General features: G+C 60.6%; 1 protein-coding gene across 10 annotated transcripts; it reads left to right on the plus strand.

Annotated features, from left to right (window-relative positions):
• The first annotated feature begins 705 nt into the window (after window positions 1-705).
• On the plus strand, window positions 706-7,606 carry ULK3 (unc-51 like kinase 3). Of its 10 annotated transcripts, none has more exons than XM_064570141.1 (16): window positions 708-900; window positions 1,542-1,682; window positions 1,767-1,887; window positions 2,439-2,545; window positions 3,255-3,398; window positions 3,636-3,701; window positions 4,141-4,296; window positions 4,440-4,545; window positions 4,746-4,786; window positions 5,024-5,126; window positions 5,256-5,320; window positions 5,406-5,484; window positions 5,563-5,603; window positions 5,986-6,033; window positions 6,253-6,319; window positions 6,438-7,606. In XM_064570141.1, the coding sequence occupies exons 1-16, from the start codon at window positions 799-801 to the stop codon at window positions 6,452-6,454; spliced, it is 1,404 nt and encodes a 467-aa protein (XP_064426211.1). In that variant the 5' UTR covers window positions 708-798; the 3' UTR covers window positions 6,455-7,606. The 10 variants fall into 10 exon arrangements, 5 of the variants coding, with proteins under 5 accessions (XP_064426212.1, XP_064426211.1, XP_064426213.1 ...); XM_045899700.3 differs by having other exon boundaries at window positions 713-900; window positions 2,439-2,543; window positions 3,619-3,701; XM_064570142.1 differs by lacking the exon at window positions 3,636-3,701 and having other exon boundaries at window positions 707-900.
• Window positions 7,607-11,144: the final 3,538 nt, after the last annotated feature.

An 11,144-nucleotide genomic window follows, 5' to 3' on the forward strand; every position in this document is an offset into this window, starting at 1 on the left:
GCCCACAGAGCCTGCACTGAGCTGGCTGCTCCAGTGGTAAGTGAGGAGACAGTCAAGATTCTCCATCTGGGGCGTCTGGGTGGCTCAGTTGGGTAAGCGACTGCCTTCGGCTCAGGTCATGATCCTGGAGTCCCTGGATCGAGTCCGGCATCGGGCTCCCTGCTCGGCAGGGAGTCTGCTTCTCCCTCTCCTACTCCCCGTTTGTGTTCCCTCTCTCGCTGTGTCTTTCTCTGTCAAATAAATAAAATCTTTAAAAAAAAAAAAAAAGATTCTGCATCTGGCCACCCCGCTCTGGCTGGTCTGGGAGGGGCCAAGCGCCTTCCTGAGACTACTTGGCCAAAAGCACCTTCTTGTCCCAGTATCTCTACTTTAGAGCTGCTGGTTCTGGGCCGGAGGGGCACCCTTGGGAGCCTCTTTGACTCTTACCCCAGCACCCGGCACGCCTGCGCAGCCCGGCTCCTCCCCACTTGCCCTTCCCGTGAGCCATAAAGCCTGGATGGGATTCCCCCCTACCCCCAGCGACCTCATCTGCTGGCCTCGGCTCGGGGGCGGGGACCTTAGTGCTCCCACCACGTGATCTCCAGTGGCGAGGCGCCCCAAAGCGGCCCCTGGAGCACCCGGGGGAGGCGGGGCCGTGGGGGCGGGGCGGGGTGGCGCCCCGCCCACCGCGCTGCAGTCCCGGCGGGCGGCGCTGGGGGCAGCGTGGAGTCCGCTCCGTGGCCGCGCGCCCTGACCGCTGGGCTGCGCGCCGGAACGCGGAGCAGGGAAGCAGGAAGCGGCGGGCGCGGGGCGGCGGGGATGGCGGGGCCCGGCTGGGGCCCCCCGCGGCTGGACGGCTTCATCCTCACCGAGCGCTTGGGCAGCGGCACGTACGCCACAGTGTACAAGGCCTACGCCAAGGTGGGTGCGGGGCGGGGCGCCCCCCGGGGACCCCGGAGCCGGGCAGGGACGGGGCTGGGGAACCAGTGAGGGCCCGGCCCCTGTGCCCGCCAGACCCCGAGCGAGCCCGGGTGGGCGTCCGGCGAGAGAGAGGCGAGACGCGGCGTGCGAGCAGTGACGGGCCCGCGGCCGGCCGCCCTTCGGTGGAGGAGCTGGGAGCTGGCTGCCACCCTTAGGCTTTAAAAACAAACGCACGCCCACACAGCCCTGTTTTGTCTGGAGAGGCAGGTGGAGGCCTCGGTGGAGCTCGGTGTCACTGACTATAGAATAGGCGCAGAACAGGGAGGATCCTTGATGGGCTGGGAGGAGTCTGGGACAGGGTTCTAGAAGGCTGGACCCAGTTAGGAATCGGAGTGCGCCGCTCTAGAGCACTGAATGACATGCCTTCGTCGGGGCACTCTAGAATACAATGAGATAGATTATGGAGCAGCGTCGGAGAACGCCAGACTGGGTGGGGAGGCGGGGATTCCAGAATCCGGGTGCCTCCCTGGCCTGAGAAGGGGAAGCTGGGAAGCCTGGAGGCTGGTGTGATGGGGGAAGAGGGGCCAGGCATGGGCTCTGGCCCCCTCAAGGCAGAATCCTCAAATCTCCTGTCCCCACAGAAGGACACTCGTGAGGTGGTAGCCATAAAGTGCGTAGCCAAGAAGAGTCTGAACAAGGCATCTGTGGAGAACCTCCTGACAGAGATTGAGATCCTCAAGGGCATTCGACACCCCCACATCGTACAGCTGAAAGACTTCCAGGTGCGGGCCTGGGGTGGGGCCACCCCAAAGGGAGTGGAGAAGGGACATTCTCTTCAAGCTGCCTGTCTGCCTCTGTAACCACAGTGGGACAGCGACAACATCTATCTCATCATGGAGTTCTGCGCAGGGGGTGACCTGTCTCGCTTCATCCATACCCGCAGGATTCTGCCTGAGAAGGTGGCCCGTGTCTTCATGCAGCAGTTGGGTAAAAGCCTCTGACCCCCTCCTGACACCCCTTCCTGTGATCTCTGCCCCCCCTCAACCCCCCACCCCAGGCTTAGAGCCCTTCTTAGCAGTTGTCTCTGTCTCAGCTTGGATTGTTAGGGCCCCATCTTTCCCATGTGCCTATCCCTGGTTTAACGATGTCATGAGAGACAGAGAGGAGCACCCATTTGTGGGGAGTCCAGGTTTCCACACGTGGAACATAATATAACGGATTCGTAGAACATTCCAGGGCCCAGGGGTAGAACTCAAGTGCTTTGCCAAGGAAAAGAACAAGACCCTAAGGGCTGGGGGGCTAGGGAGGCTTCTGGGAGGGGGAGGGGACTTGTGAATGGGTCCAGGGGGGTAGGGGTCAAATTCTTAGAAGTGGCGGGAACCTGATACTTAAGTATTAAGACATTCAGTAGAGCAGCCAACGCAGAAGTCAGGTTGGACAAGCTCGAAGGGGCAGATGTAAGGCTGGAGGGGGCGAGGGGCAGGTGAAGGATGGGCTCCTCTGACCTGTTTCTCCGTGTGGGTCTTCTTACTCCCCAGCTAGTGCCCTGCAGTTCCTGCATGAACGGAGTATCTCTCACCTGGATCTGAAGCCACAGAACATTCTGCTGAGCTCCTTGGAGAAGCCCCACCTTAAACTGGCAGGTGTGAGTCTGGAACAGCAGGGATGAGGTTTGGAGGGTGGGTGTGCCGAGGCCTCCCACTGCCCAGGCTCGCTCAGCAGCCCTGGTTCTCATGGCACCCTCTGTTGAGTCATCAAGCAGTGATGGGCTGGGAGATGCAAGGACAGGCCCCACCACCAAAAGGCAGGACGTTTTTTGGGCTCCCCACACTTGACTCCAGCAGTGGACTGGATGGGGTCAGGGCTCAGTCTAGAGTCAGGGTCAGGACTCTGTGTGTGACCATGGGAAGGGCTCAGTGTGTGAGCAGGGTTGGGAACTGGTCCATCACCAGGATTGGGGCTCAACCTGCGACTGGGTCTGTGGCAGTGTTGGAGGATGAGGGGGGGAGGAGGTGGCTGTAGCCAAGAATGGACTTGAGGCTGGGAGGCCAGAAAGCAAGGTAAAACCTCAGCTTCTAATCCCTGGTGGGCCCTTATCCTCGTAGCTGGTGCGATCAGGGTGGGCTTCCTGGAAAAAGATGCCTGAGGGGGCTGGCTCCCAGAGGAAGATGTAGGAGGGTGTTCAGGCTAATTTGGAGAGAAAGGGTGTGAGCAGAGGCTGCAGAGTAGGATTGATCCTGGTGAGCCTGGCGGGTGGGGAGGAGCCCCTGAACTGGAGCCCAGAGTGAAGATTTAAAGGGCAGGAGCCACAGCAGCTAGAATTGGGGCCCTGCTGCCTGGCCTCTTGCCCGCAGACTTTGGTTTCGCACAGCACATGTCTCCCTGGGACGAGAAGCATGTGCTCCGTGGCTCCCCGCTCTACATGGCCCCCGAGATGGTGTGTCAGCGGCAGTACGACGCCCGTGTGGACCTCTGGTCCGTGGGGGTCATCCTGTACGGTGAGAGCTCTGTCCCCAGCCCCAACCCAGGGACCTCCGCCCTGTGTCCTCAGGCAAGGCCTCTCTGGGCCACTCCTGAAGGGTTCTAACGAATGTGACTCTGCGGGCCCGGGGACCCTGCCCTGAGAGGTGTCAGCCCCCCTGCCCCCACCCCAAGGAGTGGGCCAGGCCAGGCTTGACCCTATCCCCTCCCAGCCTGCCCTCTGCCTCCCTTCCACAGAAGCCCTCTTCGGGCAGCCCCCCTTTGCCTCCAGGTCATTCACAGAGCTGGAGGAGAAGATCCGGAGCAACCGGGTTATCGAGGTGGGTCTTGAAGGGTGCTTGGCAACCTGTTGGGAGAGGGGGTTAGGGCCCTGAGTTCTGAGCCCTCACTGCACCCGCACAGCCCGGGGTATGGGAACCCAGGTCGCTCAAGGCAGGGAGCAAAGGTCCTGCCCCACTGATTGTGTGTGGGCCCCCTGTGGGAGCAAAGCAAGCAGGCCAGGCCCAGCCTTCCCAGGAGTGACCCAGGGAGGGAAGAAGCACCTGCACGCAGGGCTCCCAACAGCAGGGCTTCCAGTGAGGGCACGGCTCTCCCCTGGCTCCAGTGCCTTGTCCTGTCACTGTTCTTCCCGAGGCTCCGATTCTCCATCTGCACACGTGTCCCTCTGGGGCGTCCCCAGACCAGGTGGTCCTGACTGGCCTCTGGGCTGGGGACTGAGGTGTTGGGGCCCCGTGTGATCTGTCTCCCACCCCCCCACAGCTCCCCCTGCGGCCGCCGCTCTCCCGAGACTGCAGGGACCTGCTGCAGCGGCTCCTGGAGCGGGACCCCAGCCGTCGCATCTCCTTCGAGGACTTCTTCGCCCACCCCTGGGTGGACCTGGAGCACATGCCCAGTGGGGAGAGCCTGGCCCGAGCAGTAAGCAGGCCAGCGGGAGGGCATGGGGAGGGGGCAGGTGGGGGGCTCATCGACCCCATTCGGTGGTGCACCGGGGACCTGCCTTTCTGTGTTCGTGGTGAGCATGTGGTGTGGGGCTGACCCCCGACCCGCCTGTCCCCCAGACCGCCCTGGTGGTGCAGGCTGTGAAGAAGGACCAGGACGGGGATGCTGCGGCCGCTTTATCTCTCTACTGCCAAGCCCTGGACTTCTTCGTGCCTGCCCTGCACTGTGAGTGCCCGGAGCCCCTGGGTGTAGCAGGGGTGGGGCGGCCTCAGCTGCGGTGGATGGATTCCAGAAGCAGCTCCCCACCCAGAATTTTGTGGGAGACAAAGCAGAGGGTAAATGTGGCCCTTGGTCCTTTTGAGGATTCCGGAGGATTTGGTATGGGGGCAGGGCAGACGCCTCATGTAAGCCCCCACTTTCTACAGATGAAGTGGATGCCCAGCGGAAGGAGGCAATTAAGGCAAAGGTGGGTGAGGGAGTCTCCTGAAGGAAAGGGGTGAGCGATCCTGGGGTCTCTGCAGACTGGCTCTCTTAGAACTGAGCACCAGCGCTTCTCTCCCAGGGAGGGTCCGGCCCGCCTCAGGGGTCCCCTGCCATTACAGTGTGGGGCAGTCACTGAGGACCCAGAGGGAGAACTTGGAGGTGGGTGCTGGTGAGGGAGTCGGGGTGGGACAGCCCCTTCTCAGCCCTTCACCTCCTGCAGGTGGGGCAGTACGTGTCCCGGGCCGAGGAGCTCAAAGTCATCGTCTCCTCCTCCAATCAGGCCCTGCTGAGGCAGGGGACCTCTGCCCGAGACCTGCTCAGAGGTAGGCTCGCGTCCTGGCCTCAGCCCCCAGCAGCTTCCCTCCAGCCCGAGGGGGCAGCAGCATGGGGTAGGTTCCCTGAGATGAAAAACAGGCTGCTTCCCTCACCCTGAGCTTTTGCCCTCATCCCAGAGATGGCTCGAGACAAACCTCGCCTCCTTGCTGCCCTGGAAGTGGCTTCGGCTGCCACAGCCAAGGTTTGTACCCAGTGCGAGGGGTCCATACGGGGCAGGAAGAGCCCAGGGCATGTCCCTGAGTGACCCTGTGTCCCTGTGGCTGTAGGAGGAGGAAGCCGGCGGGGAGCAAGATGCCCTGGGCCTGTACCAGCACGGCCTGGGGGAGCTGCTGGTGCTGCTGGCAGGTGAGGCCCCCCCTTCACCACACTCCCCCAAGCCCCAGGCTGCCCAGCCCTCACCACACGTCCCCCCTCTCTTTGTAGCGGAGCCCCCAGGCCGGAGGCGGGAGCTGCTTCACACCGAGGTGCCCACTGCGGTTGGGAGGGTTGGGAGGCTTCCTCTTCCCCCTGCCTCCCGGGTTGGGGGCCCTCCTCAGCTTCCCTCAGGGTGTTCCAAGTCTGGGAGCCAGAGCTCACAGACCTGGGAGGTCAGTGGCCCCGCGCACTCCATTGGGCTCGGGTGCTGGGGGTCAGGGCGCCAGGACAGACAGGGTCTGGGAAGCCAGCGGCGGAAAGTGGGCACGCTGCTTTGGTTGGAAAGGCCTCCTGGAGAAGGGAGCGGATAGAGAGCTCGGGGGCAGTTGTTCGGATGGGGTAGAGGGTTCTGGAGAGCGTCAGGAGCGGGGAGGAAAGCAATTTGAAGGCCCCTCCGACCCACACCCCCATGGGCGTGTCTTCCCTCGGCAGGTTCAGAACCTTATGGCTCGAGCTGAATACCTGAAGGAGCAGGTCAAGGTGGGCACGCGGGCTGGATGTGTTCTGCCCCTCTCTGCCTATGGCTGTCTGTCGCCTGCGCCCCCTTCCGTGTCTCCCCCTTCCGTCTTCCTCTGAAGGTCTCCCCATCGCTGTCTCTGTCCTTGGCACTCGTGCTCAGTCACTCAGCGGCTACTCGGTGCGGGCCCTGTGCCCGCCTCTGGCTGTCTCTCACCCCTGCGCTGCCTTTACGCTCCACAGATGAGGGAGTCTCGCTGGGCCGCTGAGACCCTGGACAAAGAAGGACTGTCGGAGTCTGTTCGTAGCTGTGAGTCCTGCCCTGGGGTTGGACCCTCTACCAAGGAGGGGGAAGGGCTGGGGGCAGCGCTGGATTCTGCCTTTGTGCCAGAGACTTAAGACGAACTTTCCCCCCTTCCGCTCCACAGCGTGCACCCTGCAGTGACCCCGGAGGGATGACTGGACAGACCACAGCCACCCCTAATTGGGGATACACTCCCCTAGACTGATGTCCAGAATCCTGTGGCCCTGTGCAGTGCTACGGAGCAGGCATCCTGGATGGGCAACTCTGAGGACCCCCCCACATCCCAGCATCTCTAGCCCCCCCTCAGGATCCTCTGCACTTCCCAGACGGTCTGATGGCCCATGTCGGTGTTGGAAGCACTGGGCCTTGGCCCCTGAGGGAAAGGAGCAGGACTCTGGGAGAAGAGTTTCCTTCGTGTGACTTTGGTTATGTGGTGGTTGTTGGATCTTGAGCCTGTCAGTTTGGGGGCAGGAGGCCTCTGGGTTTGCTCTGAGAACAGGGCAGGGGGCCCTCTGCAGGGCACTTCTGCTCTTGCCCCTTCCCTGTCAGCAGGCAGCTATGCCCTGTGCCCACCCCTGTCCTTCCTGGGAACCCTTCCTGCAACTCCCCTCCCCCCTTGCACTGGAATGGGGCACGTCAAGACCCCTCAGGGACCACCCACCCCACGGTGTGCACCCAGCCCCACAGAGCTTACCCGTTTTCCTGGGAGCTGACCCTCACCCACCCTCTGAATATTTTAAGATAATCCTTCAGACATGAAAATAATGTACTTTGCAGGGGTGGGGCAAATTTAAGAAAGCCATGCCTTGTTCCTGCTCTGGCCCAGGGGGCACAAGGGGAGTGGTCTTCAGCCTTCATCCTTCGCCCCTACTTGCCACAGAGCTGGTCCTGGCCTGGAGCGGGGAGGCATGGGGGCTGCCGGACCTATCAGGCTGAGGAGGAGCCAGCAAACCAGGAGACCTGGTTCTGGGTCTGACGTTGCAGCTCCCCCCGTGTGTGACCCTGGGCAAGTCCCTTCCCCTTTCTGGGCCTGATCTCCCCAGCTCTCCAATGGGGCTGTTAATACCTCCTCAGCTCCCCACATGGGCTTTTAAGAGGACAAAGTGACTTTAATCTGGAGAAGAATGTACACACAGTGGAGTTATTTGGGGGTTCTTTTTAAAAAGTCCACAAGGGTGCTGGTGATCTCTAACCTTTGTGCCCTTTAGTGCCTCCTTGGGACAAGAGGTGTCTTCCTTGCAGGAGGCTAGGTGTAAAGAATGTAATTCATTGTTTATTAAATTATTTTCTGAACTCGTGCTTCTCTTCTTGCCCTGGGAAAAATAGAGAGGGTATCCCCTGTTCACAGGCTGAGGCTGGAGGGGTCCCAGGAAAAGCTGGGAAACCTGAGGGAGAGCGGGATCCCCAGACAGGATCCCCTGGCCTCTTCCCCTGGACTGGTCAGTGAGCAGAGAGCTGGACCCGGGGAAAGGTTATCCTCTCCCGTCTCAAGTGCTCAAACCCAGCTCGCCAGGACCCCAATCTGAAAGTTTCCAGCAGCCTGCTCTCCCCTTACCAGGTCTCGGTCTGAACAGCATGCAGGAGCATCTTTGGGGACTTAAGGGAGGAGGAGTGCATCCCGTGGGGGCCCTCCAGTGGGGCCAGGGAAGGGCTTCCATACTGGGAGGGACCTAATTTCCCCCGAAGCCCTTGGCCTGGCCTTTGGGGGGCAGTGTCGAGCAGTGGTCCGGGGGCAGAAGGCATGGCCAAGATCTTGGCTCTGCCCTTTGGCCCTGAAGCTTGGGACCCATTGATTAGCCAGTTTCTTGGTAAAATGAGGATGAAGGTAAGCGCCCAGTGGTGGTGGTTCGTAAGGATTAAAGGAGTTACCGTGTAGGGGCCTGACACAGTACAAGTTCAACACAATGTTATTTTCAGATTTAGGGCAAGGAATGTACTTCAGATTATCTCTGGGAGTGGGCTGCCCAAGAAAGCCTCAATGAGAAAAATGAGGGAAAGGAAGGAAAGTGACTGGACCCAGTGAGCGGGTGGGTGAAGACTGGATGGGAGGGAGAGTGGGAATGAGGAAGGACGGGGTTGAAAGACCAATTGAACAGAAGGATGATGGGCTCAAGGGTTGGCCTGCGGACCCCACAGTGTGTATGTGATCTCTGCATTGGCTGTGCCCAAACAAGGGCCTGAAACTCCTACAGATGGGTGTGGGGAGGAGGGCCCCATTTCAGGGACGGGAAAGGCCCAGCTGGTCCTGTCGAAGCCACCTGCCAAGGAAGGAGACAGTCCAGCCCGAGGAGGTGCGGCTTGTTCTCTAGGGTTCTCTTCGAATGGCAGAGACCTATGGGAAATATGCTAATCTGCTTTAAAAAATATATTTTTTTCCTCCTAGGAGCAAGAGTTTCCGTCTCTCACATTTAACACTTTGAAAGTGCGCAAAGCAGGGCAGACACGCCCCATCATCTGTGTGCCTCATCTGCCCTGTCCTCCCACTTCCACTCAGTCCCCCAAGCCCAGAGCCAGCGCCCAGAGAACCTTGGTTCCTGCAGGAGTCATCTAGAAGAGCTCTTGTCCCCAGAAGCCAGCTGCCAGCCCAGCCCCCATAGGGGAGATGGCCCAGCCCTGAGGCTGGGACATGACGGGAAGGGGCACATCACTTTCTCCAGAGTAACTCATCCCCATACTTGAAATCCCACAGACACACTAACACACAGACACAGGCCCCAGGCAGTAGACCTACAGAAACACCAAAGCCACGTTCAGGTTCACAGACCCACGCAGACCCCACATGGACTCACACTCGTGATCACACACACACACGCGCACACGCAGGCACGGTTCCTGCTGAATAAGGCTGAGGCAGCCTCAGCGCCACTGCTCCCCCGGATCAGCCCACCCTGGCTCCCCTGCTCTCCCTGAGCCTTGCCCCGCAGGGTTCTGGGAACAGGTGTGCCTGGCAGGCCCAGGGTTAGAGGCAGGGCAGCAGGCTCTGGGGCCCCCTCCCACTCCCTGTGCACAGCTCCCTGCCCCCAACCCAGCCTCAGGCATCACCCGGGTCAATAGGCACAGCCAGCATCTCAGGCTCAGCGAGCCAACATTCCCCCAGATGTCCCCAGCGCCTGCCGGGGGGCCTTCATGTCTGAGGAGGTACCATCTGGCCAACGGGGGAAGGGGAGGTCCTCTGAACTCCAAACCCCATCCCCCTCCCAACTCCACCCTGGGGACCAGCTGGTCTCTGGAAAATCACTGCTTCTGTCTCTGTACCCCTCTCCCTCTGAGAACCAGGCCTGAGCTGTCTGGGTAGGTAGAAGGCAGAAGAAGGAGACTGGAGTAGGTCAGGGGTCACCAAACTTCCTGAAATCGCCCATATTACGGGGCTGGAGAATGGGGGTGGGGTGAGGGGAGCAGGCCAGCCATCTTTGCCATCCCTCTCCTCCTGAAAACATGGAGGGGGTTGGGACGCAGGGGCTGTCTCGTCCCCTTTCAACATCTCCTGTAACCTCAGACTGCCTGCAAGCATGAGAAAGAGGGAAGGAGGAGGGAAGAAAAACAGGAGAAAGAAAAAGGCCCAGGGAGGTAAATGGCTTACTCTAAACTACGCTGTCCTGATGGCAGGGTTTTAATTGCTGTGAAAAGGGAAGTTTGGGGGCTAGTGGCTTTCTCTGTGGCCCTCCCATCACACCAGGGGGGTGACCAGTCACGGACCAAGTGACTGTTGAATAAGTGGAAGCAGAAACCGGCCGGGAAGAGAGTAGTGGGCCAGTGGTCACGTAGACAGGCCCTGAGGGCTTGGGAGTGGGGGCAGGTACAGAGGCAGCCCCCCACCTGAGGGTGTGAGTATGGGACAGATAGGAGCCAGGAACGGAGTAGAAGAGGGTGGGAGGCACAAATGAGAAGGACGTGGACTGGCAGAGAAGCCCTGAGAGCAGGGGAAGTAAGAGGGGAGGCAGGGAGAGGCCAGCAGAGCCTGGAGACCCCTCAGCCTGTCCTCCTTGCCCACCTCTGCCTGGGCCCCAGAGCTGGCTCCTTTTGCGCCAGAGCCTCCTCCCCCCATTCCAGGGCCACGCAGACAGGTCAGGGCTTTTTGGGGTCCCCAGGCATGAGGAGGAAACGAGTGTGGGGGCTCAGCACCCCCATCTCCCTGACTCCAGGCCCCAACCAGCTCATTTTGTGAGGGTTCAGTGAGTGCTAACCCCCCAGCCTCCCCCACGGCCTGCCTCTCTGCCTCTTTCACTCTGGGTCCTGCAAACCACTGAGGGAAAAGGGGTCTGTCCAATCCCATTAGGCAGAAGGTCCCTGGAGGGTGGCGTGCTGACGTGGGCCTTGCTGCTGATGCAGCTGAGGAGGCCCATGCACCTCCCCCCACACACACCTGGCCTGGGGCTTTAGCTTGGGTCTCCTCCAGCTCCAGGAAGGTCAGGAGGGGGTTTTGTCCAGAGACTGCCCAGGGGGCAGCCTAGGAGCAGCTCAGAGGCCCAGGCCCCTTCCCAGGAGATGCTCAGGAGAGAAGGCTCGGTGTGACAGCCCAAGCCGCCCCGTCCTGGGCCTGTGTCCCTCCCTGTCCTCACCCTCCTCATTCCTCATTCTCTTTTTCTCCTCTCTCTTCCACCTGTTTCTCCCTATGTTACCTACGGAAGAGATTTTATGTTTCTTTTTCTTTTTTTTTTTTTTTTTAAGATTTTATTTATTTGACACAGAGAGACAGCCAGAGAGGGAACACAAGCAGGGGGAGTGGGAGAGGGAGAAGCAGGCTTCCCGCCGAGCAGGGAGCCCGACGCAGGGCTCGATCCCAGGACCCTGGGATCATGACCTGAGCCGAAGGCAGCCGCTTAACGACTGA

The sequence above is a fragment of the Mirounga angustirostris genome, unplaced genomic scaffold, assembly GCF_029215605.1.
Source record: "Mirounga angustirostris isolate CCGP_5_RB_7025 unplaced genomic scaffold, mMirAng1.0.hap1 SCAF_9, whole genome shotgun sequence".
Classification (NCBI taxonomy): Eukaryota; Metazoa; Chordata; class Mammalia; order Carnivora; family Phocidae; genus Mirounga; species Mirounga angustirostris.

Bases quoted from the DNA above. Each gene is read 5' to 3' on its own strand.
- ULK3 (XM_045899700.3), top strand. From the start codon at position 799: ATGGCGGGGCCCGGCTGGGGCCCCCCGCGGCTGGACGGCTTCATCCTC. The intron at 901-1,541 runs GTGGGTGCGGGG...CTGTCCCCACAG, and splicing joins TGTACAAGGCCTACGCCAAG to AAGGACACTCGTGAGGTGGT. The intron at 5,127-5,255 runs GTAGGCTCGCGT...CCCTCATCCCAG, and splicing joins TGCCCGAGACCTGCTCAGAG to AGATGGCTCGAGACAAACCT.